At 45.8% G+C, this 20,672-nt stretch overlaps 6 protein-coding genes across 6 annotated transcripts; 3 read left to right on the top strand and 3 right to left on the bottom strand.

Moving 5' to 3' along the window:
• Nucleotides 1-276: 276 nt before the first annotated feature.
• On the top strand, nt 277-7,125 carry CLUP02_06799 (glycosyltransferase family 28 domain-containing protein; the record flags this gene model as incomplete). Its single annotated transcript, XM_049285796.1, has 12 exons — nt 277-324; nt 412-496; nt 558-571; nt 652-1,502; nt 1,564-3,275; nt 3,372-3,498; nt 3,555-3,628; nt 3,739-3,821; nt 3,884-3,906; nt 4,064-4,216; nt 4,311-6,165; nt 6,217-7,125. The coding sequence occupies 12 exons, from the start codon at nt 277-279 to the stop codon at nt 7,123-7,125; spliced, it is 5,934 nt and encodes a 1,977-aa protein (XP_049142939.1).
• A 429-nt stretch (nt 7,126-7,554) lies between these two features.
• On the bottom strand, nt 7,555-8,106 carry CLUP02_06798 (uncharacterized protein; the record flags this gene model as incomplete). The annotated part of the gene is made up of 1 exon (XM_049285795.1): nt 7,555-8,106. The coding sequence occupies one exon, from the start codon at nt 8,104-8,106 to the stop codon at nt 7,555-7,557; it is 552 nt and encodes a 183-aa protein (XP_049142938.1).
• A 708-nt stretch (nt 8,107-8,814) lies between these two features.
• CLUP02_06797 (uncharacterized protein) lies at nt 8,815-10,112 on the top strand (the record flags this gene model as incomplete). The annotated part of the gene is made up of 4 exons (XM_049285794.1): nt 8,815-8,858; nt 9,004-9,269; nt 9,340-9,620; nt 9,681-10,112. The coding sequence occupies 4 exons, from the start codon at nt 8,815-8,817 to the stop codon at nt 10,110-10,112; spliced, it is 1,023 nt and encodes a 340-aa protein (XP_049142937.1).
• A 61-nt stretch (nt 10,113-10,173) lies between these two features.
• Nucleotides 10,174-11,259, bottom strand: CLUP02_06796 (uncharacterized protein; the record flags this gene model as incomplete). The annotated part of the gene is made up of 4 exons (XM_049285793.1): nt 10,174-10,659; nt 10,855-10,907; nt 10,977-11,009; nt 11,103-11,259. 4 exons carry the CDS (start codon nt 11,257-11,259, stop codon nt 10,174-10,176), a joined length of 729 nt encoding a protein of 242 aa, XP_049142936.1.
• Nucleotides 11,260-11,965: 706 nt separating this feature from the next.
• On the top strand, nt 11,966-12,803 carry CLUP02_06795 (GDSL-like Lipase/Acylhydrolase; the record flags this gene model as incomplete). The annotated part of the gene is made up of 2 exons (XM_049285792.1): nt 11,966-12,388; nt 12,444-12,803. The coding sequence occupies 2 exons, from the start codon at nt 11,966-11,968 to the stop codon at nt 12,801-12,803; spliced, it is 783 nt and encodes a 260-aa protein (XP_049142935.1).
• A 236-nt stretch (nt 12,804-13,039) lies between these two features.
• Nucleotides 13,040-13,692, bottom strand: CLUP02_06794 (uncharacterized protein; the record flags this gene model as incomplete). The annotated part of the gene is made up of 2 exons (XM_049285791.1): nt 13,040-13,236; nt 13,296-13,692. The coding sequence occupies 2 exons, from the start codon at nt 13,690-13,692 to the stop codon at nt 13,040-13,042; spliced, it is 594 nt and encodes a 197-aa protein (XP_049142934.1).
• Between the last annotated feature and the right edge of the window lie 6,980 nt (nt 13,693-20,672).

Genomic DNA, 20,672 nt, shown 5'->3' with positions numbered 1-20,672 from the left:
GCGACTACAGTACCACCAAGGGGCCTAAACGGGCAGCCAGAGGTGCCCAGAGCTGCCAGATAAGAGAGAAAATGTGACAGAAAGGCGAGACCGAGAGGACCACCACGGCACGAGAAAAACAGAGTTCCACAGAAAAAGGGCGAGCCAAGGAGGCTAACTGCAAACGGCGTAAACCTAAAGTCCCATTCGTAAATCTGCATGGTAACCTCATTTCCATTCGACGCTAATCTGCAAAAGAACAGCCCCTCTATGACGTTTTAGGGATAAACAACGCCGATGAAAGCAGCGGGCAATGGGGGATTTCTGCCGTTCTGGTGGCACTGGGTGGGTGGGAAGTCTCGGAGAGCGGGAATGACACACGTGATTGTTCCCCGAGTCAGCGGCGGTGCGGCAAGAGATGGAATTTGCTAGTTCATCTCAAGCCTTCAGAGCTCGTACAAACTCATATATGCTTACATGGGCTCGTTCCTCATCTCATCGGACGTCGCATTAGAAGGTCTGGACTGATCAAAGCATCGACTCCGTTTGGGAACTGGATCCATCCATCACATAACCAGCCCAGCTCACTGGGGTCTGGTCTGGGGAGGGCTCCATTGAGTTGAAGCCTTTTTTCCCTCTTTCTCCAATATGGCAGCACTCACACGCGTAAAGTCAAAGGGACTGGGCCACATTGCGTTGGGGGACGGCGGTCGCTCAGAGACGGCCACATCCGGCAACGTCGGCAACGATGGACGCGTCAGAGTGAGATTTCACGAGAATCCGCAAAAGCTTGCCCACTGGCTTCGCGACTTTGAAGGGGCATTCAGACCGCACTCTGGCGACTACGATGAAGAATTCGAACAGGCCCGGCTACGGCGACGCAGCAGCGTCATCCTGCAGAATCTGCAGCAGCACCCGCCGTCGAAGAGCCCGCGGCTCAACATCGCGATACATATTGTCGGATCCCGCGGCGATGTCCAGCCATTCATCCCCATTGCGCAGCTTCTCATGAAAGAGCCCTACGGCCATCGAGTCCGCATCTGCACGCACCCCGTTTTCAAGAACTTTGTGGAGTCCAATGGCGTCGAGTTTTTCAGCATTGGCGGCGACCCGGAGGCGCTCATGGCTTATATGGTCAAGAACCCTGGACTGCTTCCCAGCCGAGAGAGCGTCAAGGCTGGAGACATCAAGCAGCGCAGGAAAGAGATGGCCGAAATTATCAACGGCGCGTGGAGGAGTTGTATAGAGGCAGGAGATGGCATGGGCGAACGAACGACGGCTGCTACGGTGTTGAATGCGGATGATCTTTTCGTCGCTGATGCGATTATCGCCAACCCCCCATCGATGGCTCACATCCACTGCGCTGAGAAGCTCGGTATCCCACTTCACATGGTCTTCACAATGCCGTGGTGCCCAACACAAGCGTTTCATCACCCGCTGGCCTCGATGAGTTATGGTGAGGCCGACACGAGCGCCGCCAACTATTTGTCGTTTATCATGATGGAACTCTTGACGTGGCAAGGGTCAGTCACTTATTCTCACCCAGTCTGTGAAGCCTTTCACTCGTTACTGACATGCAAATAGACTTGGCGACTTGATCAATAAGTTCCGCACTCAGACGCTAGGCCTTGATCATATAAGTCCCTTGTGGGGATGCCAACTCCTCCCTAGACTTCGTGTCCCATACACATTTCTCTGGTCCGAGTCTCTTATCCCCAAACCCGCCGACTGGGACTCCCACATCAACATCACCAGCTTCTCCTTTCTCCCTCTCGCCGACAAGTACACGCCCCCCGCAGACCTCACCGCCTTCCTCGAGGCCGGCCCACCACCAATCTACATCGGCTTCGGCTCCATCGTCGTCGACGACCCCAAAGCTCTCACCCAACTCATCTTCAAAGCCGTCGAACAGGCCGGGGTCCGCGCTATCGTCTCCAAGGGCTGGGGCGGTGTAGGTGGCGGCGACGACGTCTCGGACAACGTCTATCTCATCGGCAACTGCCCGCACGACTGGCTCTTCAAGCGCGTCTCGGCTGTAGTGCATCATGGCGGCGCCGGCACGTCCGCGGCAGGAATTGCATGCGGACGCCCTACTGTCGTGGTCCCCTTCTTTGGAGATCAGCCTTTCTGGGGCCAGATGATCGCCCGTGCCGGCGCTGGCCCGGCTCCCGTGCCCTTTAAGGAGATGACGGCCGAGACACTGGCTGCTAGCATCACCTTTGCGCTCAAGCCCGAGGTCCAGGTGGCGGTGCAGCAGATGGCTGAGCGGATCGCGGAAGAGGACGGCGCGGGGGACACCGCGAGGGATATTCAGGAACGACTGGCTCTCGACACGATGCGATGCGATATTTGCCCAGAGAGACTAGCCAACTGGCGACACAGAAAGACGGGCGCGCACTTGAGTAACTTCGCGGTCGGGTGCCTCGTCGATAAGGGGTACATGAAGCCCCACGACTTCAAGCTGTTGAAGCACAAGCACTGGTATGTCGACGAGGGCGCCGAACACCCTCTTATCGGCCTTGTGGCCGCGGTATCGGGCTTTTTTACGAATATCGGCGTGGCGACGTCGGATTACTCACACCGGCTGAAGCACCCGCCCCAAGCCGCCCAAAACCGGATGCACGCGGTCGATCTCGAAGCACAGCGCCCTGTGCACGAGAAGCAGCCTGAAGAGGAGAGCAATACGACGCGCGAACCCTCGGCAGAACCTAGCGAGGGACCAGACGTCCAGCCGGGCCAAGAGGGCAAGGCAGAGGACGGGGAAGATGGCCATCTAAAGCGCGTAGCAAAGGCGCACAGCATGACCCCGAAGCAAATGAACGCCATCGCCATGAAGATGGCGACCAAGTCCCTCCAATGCGCCGACCCGGCCGTCGAAATCGCCATGATGGACGCCAACAACGTCGACGAACGCGGTAGACGCAAGTCCTCCGTGGCGACTCTCGTCAAGAAACGGAACAGGCCGACGGAGATCGCGCGCGCGACGGGGCGGTACGGTATTGAGCTTGTCAAGGCTGGCCTCAAAGCGCCGGTGGCAGTGTGCTACAATGTCGCCAACGGGTTTCACAACTACCCTTCTTACGGGTTCATCGGACACGAGGTGCGGCGGCGGGATCAGATTACCGGTCTCGGGAGCGGTCTGCGGACGTCGGGCAAGGAATTTGTTTTGGGAACGTGGGAGGCGTTTAGCGGTGTTGTCATGAAGCCGTACGAGGGGGCCAAGAGGGAGGGAGTCAAGGGGTTCGGGAAGGGTATTTATCAGGCTGGTCGCGGGTTTACGTTCAATCTCTTTGCTGGTAAGTCTATCGCGTGTTGATCTGGACCCTTTTCCCACCCAACCGTTAGAACGAGGTACCGTTACTCTGATGAAAGGGACGCTAACAGCCGCGCAGCTATTTTTGGTCTCCCTGGATACACCTTAAAGGGCATAGAAAAGGAATTCTCAAAACACAGGCTTACGGCGCTCAAAGCCGAGGTACTGCTTATTCGATTACGACAGGGTATCGATGATTTCAGGAGGTCAACGGAAGCGGAGAGGAACGAGGTAATAGAGCGGTGGAAGACGTTCTTGTCAGGTCAATGACGAACCTGGCCGCACACATGTATACCCAAAATTTCTTTTGTTGTACAACTCTACAGTCTAGCATCGGTTTCTCATTGTAATATAGTAGCTAATCATGAGGCATCATATGCGATGTCGGCCATTTGCGTTCTCCGCATTCTACTATCTATAAGCTACAATGCCTTGACAAGCTGTAGCGAAAGTCACGACTCAGAAGACACTTAGCCTGCTTCTCCACAAGACACGTCCATCTACGCAACTTTCGTGTACATTTGACGAAGTCATGCCATGAAACTAATATCTCAACTCCTTCATGACAAACTGATAATCTGAGTCGACTAGAAGGTCAGATGCAACGTTGATGTGTCGAAGCCACCGGATCTTAGCTCGGCCACGACGGAAGGCTAACGTGAGGGGCTGGCAAAACACCGGCGATTCTTCAAGTCTCAAAGATCCCATTTGAGACTTTGGAGGCTTTACTTCGGAGTAGAGGGGATATCTGATTGGTGATTCTCTCAATAGTGCGGAGCGCCCCTCTTCTGCCCAGGATCAAGCTCCAGAAAAGCGGCCATCCACACCTCATCACCAGACAAACCTCAGACAACTCGTCGGTCTCTGCTTGTCCGTTCGTCACATCATCACACCGATGACTTCTATTCGAGTGGTTGAAATATGGTGCCGTGGCACCTACGGTCGATCGCAAGACATCGCTTAGAACAAATGCTCAAGACTCTTCTCTCTATAGCCAAGCAACTTAACTCACTCCTAGCCTCCAATCACATCTACAGCTTTATGAACTGAGTCTGAGACGCAGACATACTCCAATGGCGGGACTTCGCGTGGTTGACGTACGCGTCGATCATTATCGACAGCCACACACACTCGGTATTCACGTGGAACGTCCTCAGATCTCCTGGCGCTTCAGTGACGCGCCCTCGAAATTGAATATTGGCAGTTGGGAAGTCAAGATACAGAAGCCTGATGGCTCTCAATCGGTCATAAGTGCCCCGTCCAACAGCCACGGGATCAGCTCATCGTCAGCCGAATGGCCCGAAGACATCGTTATACAGTCACGACAGACGTACTCGATAGAGATCAGAGCGAAGGACGAAAACGCAACTGACTTCTCGCCATGGAGCGAACCATTCTCCTTTGAGACTGGTCTTTTAGTCCGCAGCGACTGGACTGGCAATCTGATCTCAGCGCCGTGGGCGGAAGATAGCAAGAACAGCCCGCAACCGGAGGACTTGTTCCGAAAAGTCTTTGAAGCGAAGAGCAAAGTGCGCTCTGCACGACTTTACGCTACGGCCCAGGGTGTCTACGAAGCCGAGATCAACGGCCAGAGAGTTGGCGATTACTTCTTGGCCCCTGGTTGGACGGCATACGACGGGAGGCTACAGTACCAGACTTACGATGTCACGGCACACATTGCATCGAATGCGTCGAATTGCATCGGTGTACGCTTGGCCGAAGGATGGTTTAATGGTCGTATTGGCTTCGAGGGTGGCAAACGAAGTATTTGGGGCACCCGCACTGCGGCTCTTGCACAGCTTGAGATGACCTATGAGGATGGCTCCATTGAGATCGTAGTCACCGATGTTAGCTGGACGACTACCCGAGGGCCCGTCAAGCTCGCAGAGATATACGACGGCGAAAAGTACGATGCTACTGCGGAAATTTCGGGGTGGTCACGCATTGATTCGCCTGCCGGGACATGGGAAACCGTCCAAGTGCTTCCCCAGCTCCCGGAAACGACAGACCTCATCTGCGGCTACGGAGAACCGGTCAAGAGACTTGAATATGTGAAGCCATTGGAATTGATCACGACCCCTTCGGGTAAGTCAATCTTGGACTTCGGCCAGAACCTGGTCGGATTCATCCGCATCAACAATGTCAAAGGTCAACGAGGGAGCACAATCACTCTACTGCACGCGGAAGTCCTAGAGAAAGAGGAATTAGGGACCAGACCTTTGCGAGACTGCAAGGCCGAGGATATCTATACTCTCAAAGGCGACGATAGCGGCGAGACATGGGAGCCGCGCTTCAGCTTCCACGGCTTCCGTTACGTCCAAGTCGAGGGCTGGCCTTCCACCGCCCCAGATCTCAAAGACGCGATTGAGGCCTGCGTGTGTCACACGGATATGGAAGAGGTCGGTCACTTTTCGTGCTCCGACAACGACTTGAACAAGCTCTACAGCAACGTCCGGTGGTCGATGCGCGGCAACTTCCTTTCCGTGCCGACTGATTGCCCCCAAAGAGATGAGCGCCTGGGGTGGACGGGGGATTTGGCGTTGTTCGCGCCCACTGCCACCTTCATCTACAACTGCTTTGGCATTCTGAAGAACTGGCTGGCCGATGTTGCCCATGATCAAAAGGCTCTGGACGGCGTCCCTCCAATGGTGTGCCCGAACGTGCTCATCGGGCAGAAGAATTGGAGCAAGATTGGCGCCAACGCGATTTGGCATGATGTCGTGATACTTGCCCCGTGGGCACTTTACGAAGAGTCTGCCGATCTTGGTATCTTGAGAGATCAATACGAGTCCATGAAGACTTGGATTGATGTGATTCCCCGGAACAAGACCGGTTCTACCCATTTATGGGATTTCGGCCTGTTCCAGCTTGGTGTAGGTTAAAGAGAATGTACTGAGGGCGAATGTTTTTACTGACATTTCTAGGACTGGCTTGACCCCAACGCCCCTCCCGATGAGCCAATGAAGGCCGTGACCGATCCGCCTCTGGTCGCCAACGCCTTTCTCGTCAGGTCTCTTGACCTCATCACCAAGGTTGCTGCGCTCTTGTCACATCCTCAAGACGCCGAACGCTATCAGAACGAAGCCGATGCCGCCCGTCGGGAATTTCAGGACGAGTACGTCAGCAGCAACGGACGTCTCACGTCAGACTCGCAGACGGCATACGCCCTAGCCATCTGCTTCAATCTCATTTTGGAAAATCAGGCAGCCAGAGCAGGGAGTCGGCTCGCAGAGATTGTCCGCCGAAACGGCTTCAGGATCGGCACCGGGTTCGCTGGGACACCGTACATCTGCGAAGCTCTTACTCGGACTGGTCATAGCGATGTAGCCTATGCGATGCTCCTCAATCGCAAGTGTCCTTCCTGGCTGTACCCCGTCACCATGGGAGCGACTACGGTTTGGGAGCGCTGGGATAGTATGTTGCCCGATGGCACCATCAACCCTGGCGACATGACCTCTTTCAATCACTACGCCTTTGGAGCGGTTGCCAAGTTCCTTGTCGAACGACTTGCAGGCTTGCAACGCCTGGAGCCTGGGTGGAAGCGATCGAGAGCGGAGCCGATCCTGGGTGCAGAGTTTTCGAATGCTTCTGCCGAGCATGTCACGCCCTATGGAAAGGTTGCTTGCGCATGGAAGTTGGCTGACGAGGGAGAAGGGCGTCTGCGACTCAAGGTCGACGTGGTGGTGCCACCTCTCACTGAGATGGAAGTAGTTTTGCCGACCAAGGATGGCAAGAGGGTGGAGATGGTCGGGTCTGGTGAATGGACATTTGAGACTGAATATGAGCGCAATTACGAATGGCCGGTCAAAGAATTGTCTCTCTTTCCGCAGTAGGGTCGTGGAATCAAGGACGGGAAGATTGTTGGAAGGAGATCCTAGGGACTTTGGTAACTTAATTTCAACGACGTATCACTCCTGAGCTCTGTGCTTATATGGGAGCGACGAGAATGAAGAAGTGCACATGTGTACATCTAGAGCATGGGTAATTGATATCGATGGTATACATTAACGAGCGTGGTAAAGTCAAGTGATTCGTAACTCGCAAGCCCTAGACCTGGTCCAGTCTTTCATCGCACGTAGCCGGCTATTTAGCCATGAAGGAAACATTTCGCTTTAAGTTTTTCCTTTCTTGTCCCCGCGATACCGCATAGCAGAGTTGGTGATCCTCATGTCGAGGTGTTGCTAGCAGATATCGGAGAACTCCAAACTCGCAGTGTCCCTGGCCGACCTCGCTTACTCTTCGCCAAGCATCTCCTCGCCAGTCTAGTAGGTGTTGACGGCCTTGATCTTAATGGAGTCCTTGGCAAGCTGCTCGTATCCGGCCTCACGCTTCTCCTCGTCCCTCTTGTAGGTTCCGGCCGACTTGATAATGATGTTGGCCTTCGCCGCGTCGGCGTAGCTGGGCTCCCTCTTCTCCTCATCCCTCTTGTAAGTTCCAGCAGACTTGATGATAATGTTGGCCTTTGCGGCATCAGCGTAGCTAGGCTCACGCTTCTTCTCTTCGCCACGCTTGTAAGTGCTGACGGACTTGATGTAGATGGAGTCCTTGGCAAGGTCGGCGTAGTCGGCCTCAGGGGCACGCTTCTCCTCGTCTCTCTTGTAGGTACCAGCAGACTTGATGATGATGTTGGCCTTAGCGGCGTCGGCGTAGCTGGCTTCGCGCTTCTCTTCTTCTCCGCGCTTGTACGTGTTGACGGACTTAATGTAAATCGAGTCCTTGGCGAGGTCGGCGTAGTCGGCAGCCGGGGCGGCGACAGGAGCGGCGACGGCGCCGATAGCCTGGAGGGCGAGGACGGTGATGATGGACAGCTGCATGATGGAAGAGGACTTGGAACAATTGCGATAGTTTGGGAGATGGACGATTGGCAAAAATGTTCAAGAAAGTCCTCGACCAAGTTCAGGTACGTTAAATACTCAGGTACCCAGAAATTTGGACCTGCGATACGGTGGGAGAAATGTAACCCCCTTCTGGGATGACGAAAGGCTCGAACCCATTGCGTCTTAACCGATCCTGCAGCTCTTGATTCCCCGGTACCCTTCTAGCGCTTCTCATCTATCTTCTGGCCAAACATGCGGGTTCGTAAGTCCTAGAAGGGAAGGTAGATAGAGACGGAGGCTGATGGGTAAGTTATGACCTATCAAGGCCGTCCTCTCAAGACTAGACACCTGCAACTAAGACGAATTGCCTTGGGATTGACGGTTGCCTGGGAGCTCCCGAACCTTCTCTTCGCAAATCTAGCCATGCAAAGAGTGAGAAATCCAAGTAAGCGGGTAGGCCTTGGGCCAGGGATCCGATCCCACGGTGGCGGGGTTGCGCTTCTCATTGTCACGCACACTCGGACTTCCACGATTAGGTGTGCCCGATTTCTAGATATGCAACCCATCCCGCTGCTCTAAGTGGACGGGCTTGGCCGCAAAGCTTATGTCGACGTGGTCCACAATATGATGACCTGGGATTTTTGAAGCGGCTCCTATGCGGAAACTAGGCCTGAATAAGAAGCTCGAAACTTGAAGGATTGCACTATGCAGAAGCAGGCTGGCGAGAGTGTCATCGGCCCATACAAGGCGTAATAGTGCAAGCCTATTGCCGCTTAGATTGCTGATGGCTGCGTGGGAGTTGGGCAGGTTTCCGAACGCGGTGGTAAGTGCGCTGGTGACTGCTGTTTTACGTTATGTCTAAACCCTTCTCGTTGTCGCCAACATCATCTACAGAACATTACCTGTTTCCCAAACTTTGATATCATTTGCAAAGATGTGGTGGAAACTGAAATCTTCGTATGAAAGTCTGCCACAATCAGAGGGGAAAGCAGGAGGAACATCAACTTCAGCGCCTTGGTTCACACATCGCTGGCCTCGATCAACAGTTTGGCTTGGCTTGACCAACCTGGTCACACTTGCTGTTCTAGGTTATAACCTCTCTCCAATTCAGTCTCGGACCGACTTCCTACAAAAGTGCACTGAAAGCCTGTCGACGATTTGTGAGTAGTCCCCGATAAGTCTATTTTCCTCCCCTTCCCTCGAGCTCTGACTGATTGAGTATCAATGAAGCGCCGGCATTTGAGGCGGTCAAATACAAAGCACCGGAGCATTATAACGCTGAGTTCAGGCAGACCAACAAATGGCGCGGTCCACCCGGGACGCACTCGAACAATGTCGATATCGCATGGCACGAGATTGAACTTGGGGCTGGTGGCATCCGTGTCACAGCTGAGGAACTGAAATTGCTCAACATGACCGACTCACCAGAAATGCCTTTCCACAAAGTGCCCGATGAGCATGGAGGCGGTTACTTGGCAATGCTTGAAGTCTTCCATCTGCTCCACTGCTTGGTAGGCCCTTCGCCTATCTTCCACGAGTCATTACGCGGTGCTGACACTCAGGTATTTTAGAACTCTTTAAGAATGGGGCTTTTCTATAATTACGAGCACTACAAATTCTTGGACGAAGGTGTCCCTGATGAAAATATCTACAGCCACTTTGGTGAGTTTGATATTTCCCGGAAGCCAACCCGCGCGACGGAATCTGACGATACAGACCACTGCATCGATATGCTGAGGATGAACTTGCAATGCCAAGGAGATGTAACGCCCGCTTTGTTCGTTGATCCCCTAAACAACCCGAAACGACGAGACGCTCTACCCAACTGGTCTTCAATGCATACTTGCAGAGACTTCGATGCCATTCTGGACTGGAACAAAGATGGCCCACGGTCGGTGCGGTGGCGCGATGCCGGTTCCAATCCATCTTGGGATCCCAATGTTGAGGGAGCCGAGCCGCCTTTTCCACCAGAAGGAGAGAAGGAGGAGCACCATCACTCATAGCCGGCTTCAATCGTGATATCGGACGAATGCATTGGGTTTGACTGTGATGGAGCAGTTCCTTCTAAAGGTGGCCCTGTAGCACAGTGGTAGGAATTGTCAACGCCCGTTGTATAGACGAGGTTGTGTCTGCTCCTGGAACCTCATCCATCGCAATACTCCAGTCCTCTAGTCCCTTCTTCGAAAGTATTCGAAATGTGTCGAGATTTGCGACGCCAGCGAGCGCATCGCTGTAGTGACGCCTGAAGGACTCCAAATCATTCACTTCCACAACCAAATGCTGAAACAGGCTCTTGTCGCTTCCCATCAGTTTCAGATCCCAAAATGAAGCTTGGATCGTATCAAGACCAAAATCAACCCAGACATATCGCGGGTTCAGGCCTCCAGAGAAGGCTTTGTCATACAGACCGATGTTGCGCGATTCTCGACAAGTCTGCAAAATTGCGGGAACAGTATTTGATGAACGGCAATAAATCAAGGTGGAATCGAGCGGTTGACGGCGGATATTTTGCGGGTTCATCACAGGTGCGGACGACCAGAGTCCGCGGCTCTTTCGCAAGGTGCCAGATGTGAATGCGTAGTTCGAATGGGAGCTCTGAGAATAAGTGAAAAGCTGCCATTACCGAAGCTCTGAGGATTCTAACGTGAATTCAAGTGAAGCTTTGGAGATGATCCCACTCGGGCAAGTAAGACGGGAATGGGTCTGCAGATAATTGTTTGCCTATTTTACAACACTGCATCAGACAGTGCTAGTAGTCCGAATTTTGAGGTTTGTTAAGATGCGTTCTTCTACAGAGTCTATTGCAACTCAACATTTCAAGTTTTACTCTCGAGGAAATCTTGCACCACGTCATTGCTTGCCTGAACGGGCATCGTGCAGGTGAGACATTTCAACAACCCCTATGAGGCTAGACGTTGTGTGTGCAACTGCGAACATCCAATCCCAATAGCCAATTCTTGTCCGTTAATAGTTTGGCCGAATTAGGATTTCACCCCTTTGAATAATAGCAAGCAAGGCTGAGGTCTGTTTCCAGCGGCCCTCGACAGGAGCACGAAGCATGCTGAGGCTGGAATAATGCGCCAAGTTGACTGCTTCAGTAGAGTTGATATAGAATTTGACGAAGGACGCTGTTCCCATTCTAGTGCGCATGACGTCAATGCTGAACATCAACAACAACCTCAATAAAGCCTTGTAGGCTTAAGATGCGTGGTTGCCAATAGTTATCAATTGTCATCAACATCGGGGTCTACTACTCTCTAGAAACCACACCTCCATGTGCGAGTCGTGTATGGCGTCGCGACGACATATATCAAAAAAATCCCCTGGCACTTAAGTGAATCTTTGCACGTGGTCCGCGCAAGTCGGCCGAATGATGCCACGGAGCAGCCCGAGTGTCAGGCGTGGACTCCCCCGCACTGTTACATGCCAAGCTTCCCGTTGCCCGAGGTCGTCCATATTCGCCATACGATCAGCGGAAGCAAGATCTCATCTCCGCAGCAATTGTGCCGCGCCATGAGTTAAACCTTGACTATTCCAGGAGGTGCGCGAGACGTCAATATACAAAACCGAGAGTTATTGGTGGGATTGGCGTGGGGACATCGCGGCATTGGCGCCCTGCTTGGTGTCATCGCTTCTTTCGGCTCAGTCTCCGCCGAGATGCGACGATGCGACTTTGACAGTTTGTAAGAGAGGAAGTTAGATTAAAGACTCACTTTCCATGGCTTTATATCAAGCTTGTTGGCCTTGTTGCGTAGACAGTGCCAGTCATTGCGATCATACTCGTGTCTTTTGATGTTGTTTAGCGTTTCCTAGCGAAATTCCCATTCGTTCCAGTCCAAACCCCAGAAGCTGCAAAATGAAAGTCAGTCAAGCTCTTTCTGTTGTCGCCACGGCGTTCACGACAGTTTCCGCTGTTCCGTTCAGTCCATTCAGCGCACCTCAGATCCGCGATGCCAAGCCGCCCTACTTTCTCCTGACGGGCGATTCGACTGTTGCCATCGGCGGAGGTTGGGGAAACGGCTTCCTCTCATTTGTCGAGTCCCCGGCCGATGGAAAGAACTACGGCAAGAGTGGAGCGACGACTGTGTCGTTCCGGGCTCAGGGCATCTGGGACACCGTCATTGGCGAGGTTGAGGCGAACAAAGATGCGTTCAGCCCGATTGTCACGATTCAGTTCGGTCACAATGACCAAAAGGCAGCGGCAAACATCTCTGCCGACCAGTTCCAAGCGAATTTGGAGAAGCTAGCCAACGAGGTTACGGCTGCAGGCGGAACACCTGTGAGTGAAAAAGTAATAGGACTGCATCCAATAAACATATTAACATTCAACGCAGATTTTGATCACGTCACTTACACGCCGCACCTTCAGCGGCGGTAAGGTCATTCAGAACTTGGAAACTGAGCGCCTTAGAGCCATCGCCGCCGCGGAAGCCGTGGGCGCGACGTACCTCGACCTCAACACTGCCAGCACCAACTACATCAACGCCATCGGAAATGAGAACGGACACAAGTACGATCTTGCTTCGGGCGACTCTACGCATCTAAACGCTGCTGGAGAGGTTGTCTTCGGTCGCCTTGTTGCAGACCTTCTTCTCGAGAAGCGGACCGATCTTACTGCTTACATCAGGGAGAACAAGGCTCTCAGCGACAAGATCAAGGCTGGAGAGTTTGCGACGGGTGATGAGACTGATTGAGTCTCGCGAGCATCTATGTTCAAGTAACAATCAGACCATCAAGTTTTGGTGAAGGAATCCCTGCAGGTAGCCAAGCACGTGTATATACATGGAGAAAAGTGTCAAGTCTGGCTGGTACATACAAGTTAATGTTCAAATCTGTCTCACGCCTAGCGGAGTATTTCTTTCTAGGAACACAAATCCAGTAAAATATGCCCAATGAAGATGACCCTATAGATACAGAACGTATCTGGAAGCTACAGCGGAATGGGTAATTGATGTGTTTGCCGCCAGCCTTCGCCGAGTCGAACGGTCAGGTATACTAGTCCGGCACAGATGAATTGTATCCCAGCTGACATCGTTGAAACCCAACCGACACCGATGGCTTCTATCAAAGGAAGGCACACCGCAGTTGCAAGACCGGCGCACATATATCGCATGAGGTAGTGGCTGGCTACGAACTTGTTAGTGTCAATGTTATACGTATGGCCCAAAAATACGCATATAACTTACCTGAAGCTTCCCCGTTTTGATGTTGCATGACATCCAGAATGTAAGCATTCAAGCTTGGAAACGCAGCCAACTGTGCGATGCCTTGCAGAAACATGCAGATAACAGGAAGAGGGATGCCACCAAACTTCTTGTCCAACGTCCAGCCGTACAGAACCATGGATCCTGGCAACATCAGGCCGAGGAAGACGAGACTGCTTCGAAGTCTGTCCTCCGGCAAGCGGATGCCGCGCTTCCGGATCCACGAGCTGACGGTGTAATCAGCCCATCGACCGCCAATCTGGCAGCCAATAACGTATCCCGCTCCAGGTGCAATGTACAGCAACCCCGATTCCAGTGGCGTAGTAAGATGAAACCTGGGATTGAGCACGTATCGAATAGGGGTGAGGAGAGAGTACATGTTCCAAACCAAAGATGAGGAAGCGAGGCACTAATATGTTAGCGGCTTTGCAGCAGTATCTGTGGGCTTAGCTACAATGGGGCGACCTTACAATGAGAAGCATATTTCTATTCCCGTAGATCTTAACCACTCTGACTGGGTTTCCCCATTGCCAAAGCTTTCTGCATTTCTCTAATAGTGTCAGGCCTCGCCGGTCAGGCCTCGTTAGTTAAGGGATAGCTCAGGGGGTATAAAGAGGGGGACTAAGTAATAAAGGAGTAGCTTAAGTATATATAAAGCGCTAATAATATACTTTAAAAAAAGAGTAAATTTTAATAATTTATTTTTAAAACCCTAATAATAATTAGCCTTTATAAGCTTCTTTTTTATATTATATACTTATTAATAATTTAAAATCTTTATTTCTAAAAGGGACTAGGCTAGAAGCTTAAAATATTAATAGAAATAAAACGTAATAAGAGAGCGTAGTTAGTACTACGATAATAATAAAAAAACGACTTTTTTTTATTAAACCCCTTAGAGTTACCTCTTTTTTAATAAATAATATAAGAACGAAATATAATAAAATAAATAATATAATAATAATATAAAAAGACCGTATCGCTAGGAATATTAACGAATTTTTGTTACGAAGGTAACTTTGTTTACCTTATTATTCGCCTTATTATCAATATTACGTAAGCAAACTATATACCATATTAATCTACGATTTCTGTAGATTATTATAGGTATTGATTATGTAAGCAATACTGCTTATATAAGCTTACGTGAGCAGTGGAAAGTACTGGAAGATAACTGAATAATCTGGAATTTACTCGAGGCGGAATTACGTACTACGATTACGCATTCACTTACGTATATGCTTATTAATTATATCATAATTAATAAGCAATGGAATATTCTAGTAGGAGGTTTTTATGCCTATATGTAGGCGTGTATTTGCCTACCTAGACCTTTCGTTAAGCAAGCAACTTCTCATATAGTAATTCAACTATATTACTCTCTTTATTACAAAAACCTCTTTTATATACGCTTATTTCCCCTATATTCATATATTCTTGCTTCTATATGAATATTCACTTTTCATATTCTATATAAGAATATCCCGCATTACCTCGTTAAAGCTATACGTGCTAGAGGTTATGAGCCCAGTTATTATATAACTGAGGTTTTATTTACTTAAGTGAATATTATTCACTTATCCGAGCTCTTCTATTTTTATTTACCTATATCATACCTATTATCATTTAGGTATATGCCTTTATCCGGTATATGCATATTCATATATTGAGATATCTTACTCCGCCCAAAATCACTTTTTCGAATTCGAAAATTCGAAATCGACCTTTATATTTAATAAAGGATTTATATATATAAAAAGGCAGACGAAGTGTAAGTCCTTTTTATACTATATACTTACTTTTATTAAATATCTATTTATAAGAAAAAGAAGTCAAAATAGACTTTTTCTTATATATATTTTTAGACTTAAAATAAGTCTATTTTCAAGCTTAAAAACAAGCTTGAATTCTAAGCTTAAAGTAAGCTTATTTATACTAGGAACAATACTAGTATATATTTATATTATATATATTCTAAAATATATATAATGGCGGATATTATCAAGGCAATTACAGGCTGCCTTATGCCTGAAAATCAACGCCTAAAAGGTAGTCAAAATTGGACTACTTGGCTTTCTACTCTTCATATTTATCTTCGACTTTTGAAATTAAATACCTATTTCGAAGTTGAAAACGAATATGAAAATATTACTGAAGAGCAAAAAACCCAATCCTTATTATTAATAAGGCAAAATATTCAACCTGAGCCTCTTTCACTTATTTTTGATCAAATTGATCCAAAAGAGGCTCTTAATACCCTTAAAGCATCCTATGAGGGTACAGGACCAGTTCTACGTCAACAATTATACCTCGAATTCCACGCTATTAGATTGGAGCATTTTAATAGCTTAAATGAGTTTATTAGCTCATTTAAAAGCTATATTTCCAAATTAAAAAGCGTAGGAGCTATTATTGAGGATATAGACCAAAAAACGGTCTTTATATCAGCCCTAACTAATATCTTTCCGATTTGGGCTGATCGTCAAAGGTCTAATTTAAGACTTAAAGAGCCCCCTACTTTAGAGGCTCTTATTACGGATATATTAGACGAAAATAGGAGAGAAATCGATACTCCTATGTCTAGTAATACTATTAAGAGTAATAAATACTCTCGAAATAAGTATAATAAGTCTAAGACTTATTATAAGCAAAATACCAACCCAAATACCAACCCAAATAAGCCCTCAAATTACCCAAATAAGCCCTCAAATAAGCCCTCATATCAACCCAAACCAAACCAACCCCGAAACCAGCCCCGAAACCAACCAAACCAGCCCAATCTTTTTACGAAAAACCAACGCCCACATGGAGATTTGAACCCTCAGCCCTTACAATCAAGGAATTATATGGTTAGTGGTTCCGACCACTATACCATAGACCCACTTGATGAAAATTATCAACCTTTTCTCCCTCATATATTACCCAACTCGACTCCAAATGATAATTTGGGCCTTTCGGGAGAAAATACCAATAATTCGGCTAATATGGGCACAAATACAACTGAAAGGTGGTTGTATGATACGGGTTCAACAGTCCATATTACTAATAGTATGGATTTATTCGAAAATTTCGATAATAGGGACAATTTACCCCCTATTCGAACCGGAGCTGGCCCAGTTTACCCACAGGGTATTGGGGACTTAATTTTACCTATCTATTTACGGGGTAAAATTATACCTATAAGGTTAAAAAATACCTTATATATTCCAGAATTCCCACTTAATATCTTTTCAGGTATATTACACTACAAAAATGGTGGATATATTGAAAAGAATTATTTAGTGGATTCTGAGGGCAATGTATTTGCTTATTTGGATTTCAAAAGGCATGGATTTTTCCTTAATATTGCTTGGAAAAATCGAAGGCCTACTACAGGGTACCAACAAAACGATTTGGACCCTAAAAATCAGTATTTGGATCTAAAAAATATTTTAGAATCCATTCAAAATTCTCTTCATAATATTACTATTAATAATAGTAATATAGAGAAAAATACTGATTATTTATCTGAAAATTCAGATAATCAGGCCTATTCAATCACCCAGGAATGGCACGAAAAATTAGGTCATCCTTCTTACCCTTATTTATTAAAAACTGCGAAAATAACTAAGGGAATTCCTTTAGACAAATTAAAGGAAAAAGACCTAAATTGCCCGAGCTGTACTACAGCTAAGTTAACTAGGCAACAGCCTAAAATTAACTATAATCGGGCATTATTTCCACTAGAAAGGGTCTGTATTGATACAGTTAAAATTACCCCTACTACTATTAGTGGAAATAATTACGCTATTCCGTTTACGGATGATTTTACTGGTTTTCGAGATGTTGAATTCTCAAAAACCAAAGAGAATATAATTAATATTCTCAAAAACAAACTGGAATTTTATTTTAACCAGTTTAATTCCTACCCTAAGTATATACGCTTAGATAATGGTACGGAATTCAATATAGGGGAATTATTACCCTATATTAACGAAAAAGGCATTATTTTAGAGCCTTCCACGCCCTATACGCCCGAGCAAAATGGTATAGCCGAAAGGACTAATAGGGCCCTTATCGAAAAGGCTAGAACTATTTTATTAGCAGAGAAATTACCCCTATATTTATGGGACGTAATTTTGAAAGAATTAACTAAATTAGTTAATTTTACCGCTAATATACGCCTTGAAAAGACCCCTATGGAGGCTTTTCTCGATTATTTCTTCCCAAAAAGAAATAATAAGCCGGATTTATCTAATCTAAGAAAAATCGGCTCTAGGGTACTTATTTATTACCCTACTCAAAAGCGAGTCACTTCGAATAAAATGTATACCTATACTCAAAATGGTATATATTTAGGAAAAGAAGGTAATAATATATATGTTATATATTGCCCTTCTAATCCTTTTCGATCTCGATTATTACGGACTTCGCATATTCGATTTATTCAAAATAATAGAATAGAGGGGGTAGAAAGCGTAAATCCTCCTTTATATTCTAAAATTTTTGATAAAATCGAAGATATTCAGGAAATACCTTCTAAAATAGAGGTATTAATTCCCAAATTATCTGAGGAAGAAAAATCTAAATATAAAGATTTTACTCAGAGTATTACCCTACCTCCAGAGCCTAATACACTAAAACAGGCTCTAAATAGCTCAGAAAAATCAGAATGGTTAAAAGCTATATATTCTGAGCTAGAGGTTATTATTAAAAAGGGTACTTTATTAGCTATAGACCCAAATAAGGTCTATAAAGCTAATAAAAATCCACTATCTACTAGATGGGTCTTTAAACGAAAAATCAATATTAATACTGGTAATATTGATAAATATAAGGCCCGATTAGTAGTTAGAGGCTTCGAACAACAGTATGGAGTCGATTATTTCCAAACTTTTGCTTCTGGAAGTAATCCTACTACCTATAGGGTACTTATAGCCCTATCTGCCCCTTTAAACTGGCATATACACCAAATTGACGTTATTGGTGCCTTTTTAAATGGGGATTTATTAGAAGAGGTATATATAGACCCTTCTAATATACCTTTAACTGAATTTTTTGAAAAATACCCTAATTTAAATACTATAAATTGGGATAAATCAAAAAATCAGTTATTACAGCTTTTAAAAGCCTTATATGGGCTCAAACAAAGCCCTAGACAATGGCAACTAAAGCTGAAGTCTATTTTTAATAAAATAGGCTTTTTACCTCTAAAATCCGATGAGGCTACCTATTTCAACCAGGATTTCAAAAATCCTGCTTTTATTGTTACCCACGTCGATGATTTCCTTATATTTAATAAAAATATTAAATATATAGAGGAAATTAAGGGTAAAATATCGAAATATATCGATATTAAAGACCTAGGCGAAGCCTCGAATTTCCTAGGCGTCAAAATTACTAGAAATCGGTCTAATAAGACTATTTCTCTCTCTCAAAGTCATTATATTAAGGAAATTCTTAATAATAATGATTTTTCCAAAGCTAAAATCACTAATATACCTATAAATCCGGGTATATTAAATAGTGATTTAGGGAACGAAAAAGATGACTATTTACCTTCAAAAGAGCTATTAAAGACCTACCAGCACCTAGTAGGATCTTTAATGTACGCTATGGTTGTGACTAGGGCTGATTTAGCTTTTTCAGTCTCTTTCGTCTCCCAATACCTCCATAAGCCCACTATTTACCTACTTAAGGTAGTAAAAGGTATTTATAGATACCTTAGTGGCACTATTCACTATAATATTACCTATAATGGTAATATTGGGCCTGTAGAATTAGTAGGCTATACTGATTCTAACTGGGCCGGGTGTAAAAGTACTAGAAAATCAACTTCTGGGTACTTATTTACACTAAATGGAGGTCCGATTAGCTGGAAGTCTAAAAAACAGTCTACTATAGCACTTTCTACTACAGAGGCTGAATTTAATGGACTTCAGGAAGCTATTCGGGAAGCTATTTGGCTTCAGAATTTATTATCGGAAATAGGTTATCAAGTTAAACCTATTACTATTAAAACCGATAATAATGGGGCATTATCTCTTGCTTATAATCCTGAATATCACCAAAGGACTAAGCATACTGCCCTATATTATTATTATACTCGACAGGAAGTAGAAAAAGGGAATATTAAAGTAGAATATCTCCCTTCTACTATAATGCCTGCCGATGGGTTAACAAAACCCTTACCTCGGGTTAAACATAAGGAATTCGTTAAGCTAATAGGCTTAAACGATCCTAATAACCCTATTTAACCTATATTATACCCCTAATATAGGTATTTATTTTCCTTATATTTTTATGAATACTTTAAGGAAAATACTCTAGGGTACCAAAAGATTGTTCTAGGGTACCAAAAAACTATTCTAGGGTACTAGAAATCTACTCTAGGGTACTTGGTTAGCTATTTCAACATAGCTAATAAGGCAAAAGAGGGAGTGTTACGAAGGTAACTTTGTTTACCTTATTATTCGCCTTATTATCAATATTACGTAAGCAAACTATATACCATATTAATCTACGATTTCTGTAGATTATTATAGGTATTGATTATGTAAGCAATACTGCTTATATAAGCTTACGTGAGCAGTGGAAAGTACTGGAAGATAACTGAATAATCTGGAATTTACTCGAGGCGGAATTACGTACTACGATTACGCATTCACTTACGTATATGCTTATTAATTATATCATAATTAATAAGCAATGGAATATTCTAGTAGGAGGTTTTTATGCCTATATGTAGGCGTGTATTTGCCTACCTAGACCTTTCGTTAAGCAAGCAACTTCTCATATAGTAATTCAACTATATTACTCTCTTTATTACAAAAACCTCTTTTATATACGCTTATTTCCCCTATATTCATATATTCTTGCTTCTATATGAATATTCACTTTTCATATTCTATATAAGAATATCCCGCATTACCTCGTTAAAGCTATACGTGCTAGAATTTTAAATAAAATAGCGAACCTCTTACTCTTACTTATTAATATTTAAACTAAATAATAAGTAATAAGCTAATAAAACTATAAAAATAAGAATAATAATTAAAAAAAGAAATCCTTATTATAATATATAAAGAGCGCTTATATAAAAAATAAATAGATTTAGAATATTTATAAAGCTCTTTAAATAGCCTAGCCCCCGTATTAAGGGCTATAGTTTTAATTATAATAGCTTTGAATATTAGCTTTAATATAAATAAGAACATAAACCCTTAGATTAAGGATAGTTCGATAAATAAAGCCGTATTTAAAGCGCTATTTAAATAATAATAAAATAATAAGTTCGTACTACTTAAGCCCCTATTTACTAGCTCCTTTTTAATTTAAATAAGCGCCGTAAATAGAACGTTTATATTTAAACCGCTATTC

The sequence above is a fragment of the Colletotrichum lupini genome, chromosome 3, assembly GCF_023278565.1.
Source record: "Colletotrichum lupini chromosome 3, complete sequence".
Taxonomy (NCBI): domain Eukaryota; kingdom Fungi; phylum Ascomycota; class Sordariomycetes; order Glomerellales; family Glomerellaceae; genus Colletotrichum; species Colletotrichum lupini.
Note: the sequence above shows the minus strand (reverse complement) of the source record. Positions and strands in the feature narration are given on the sequence as shown.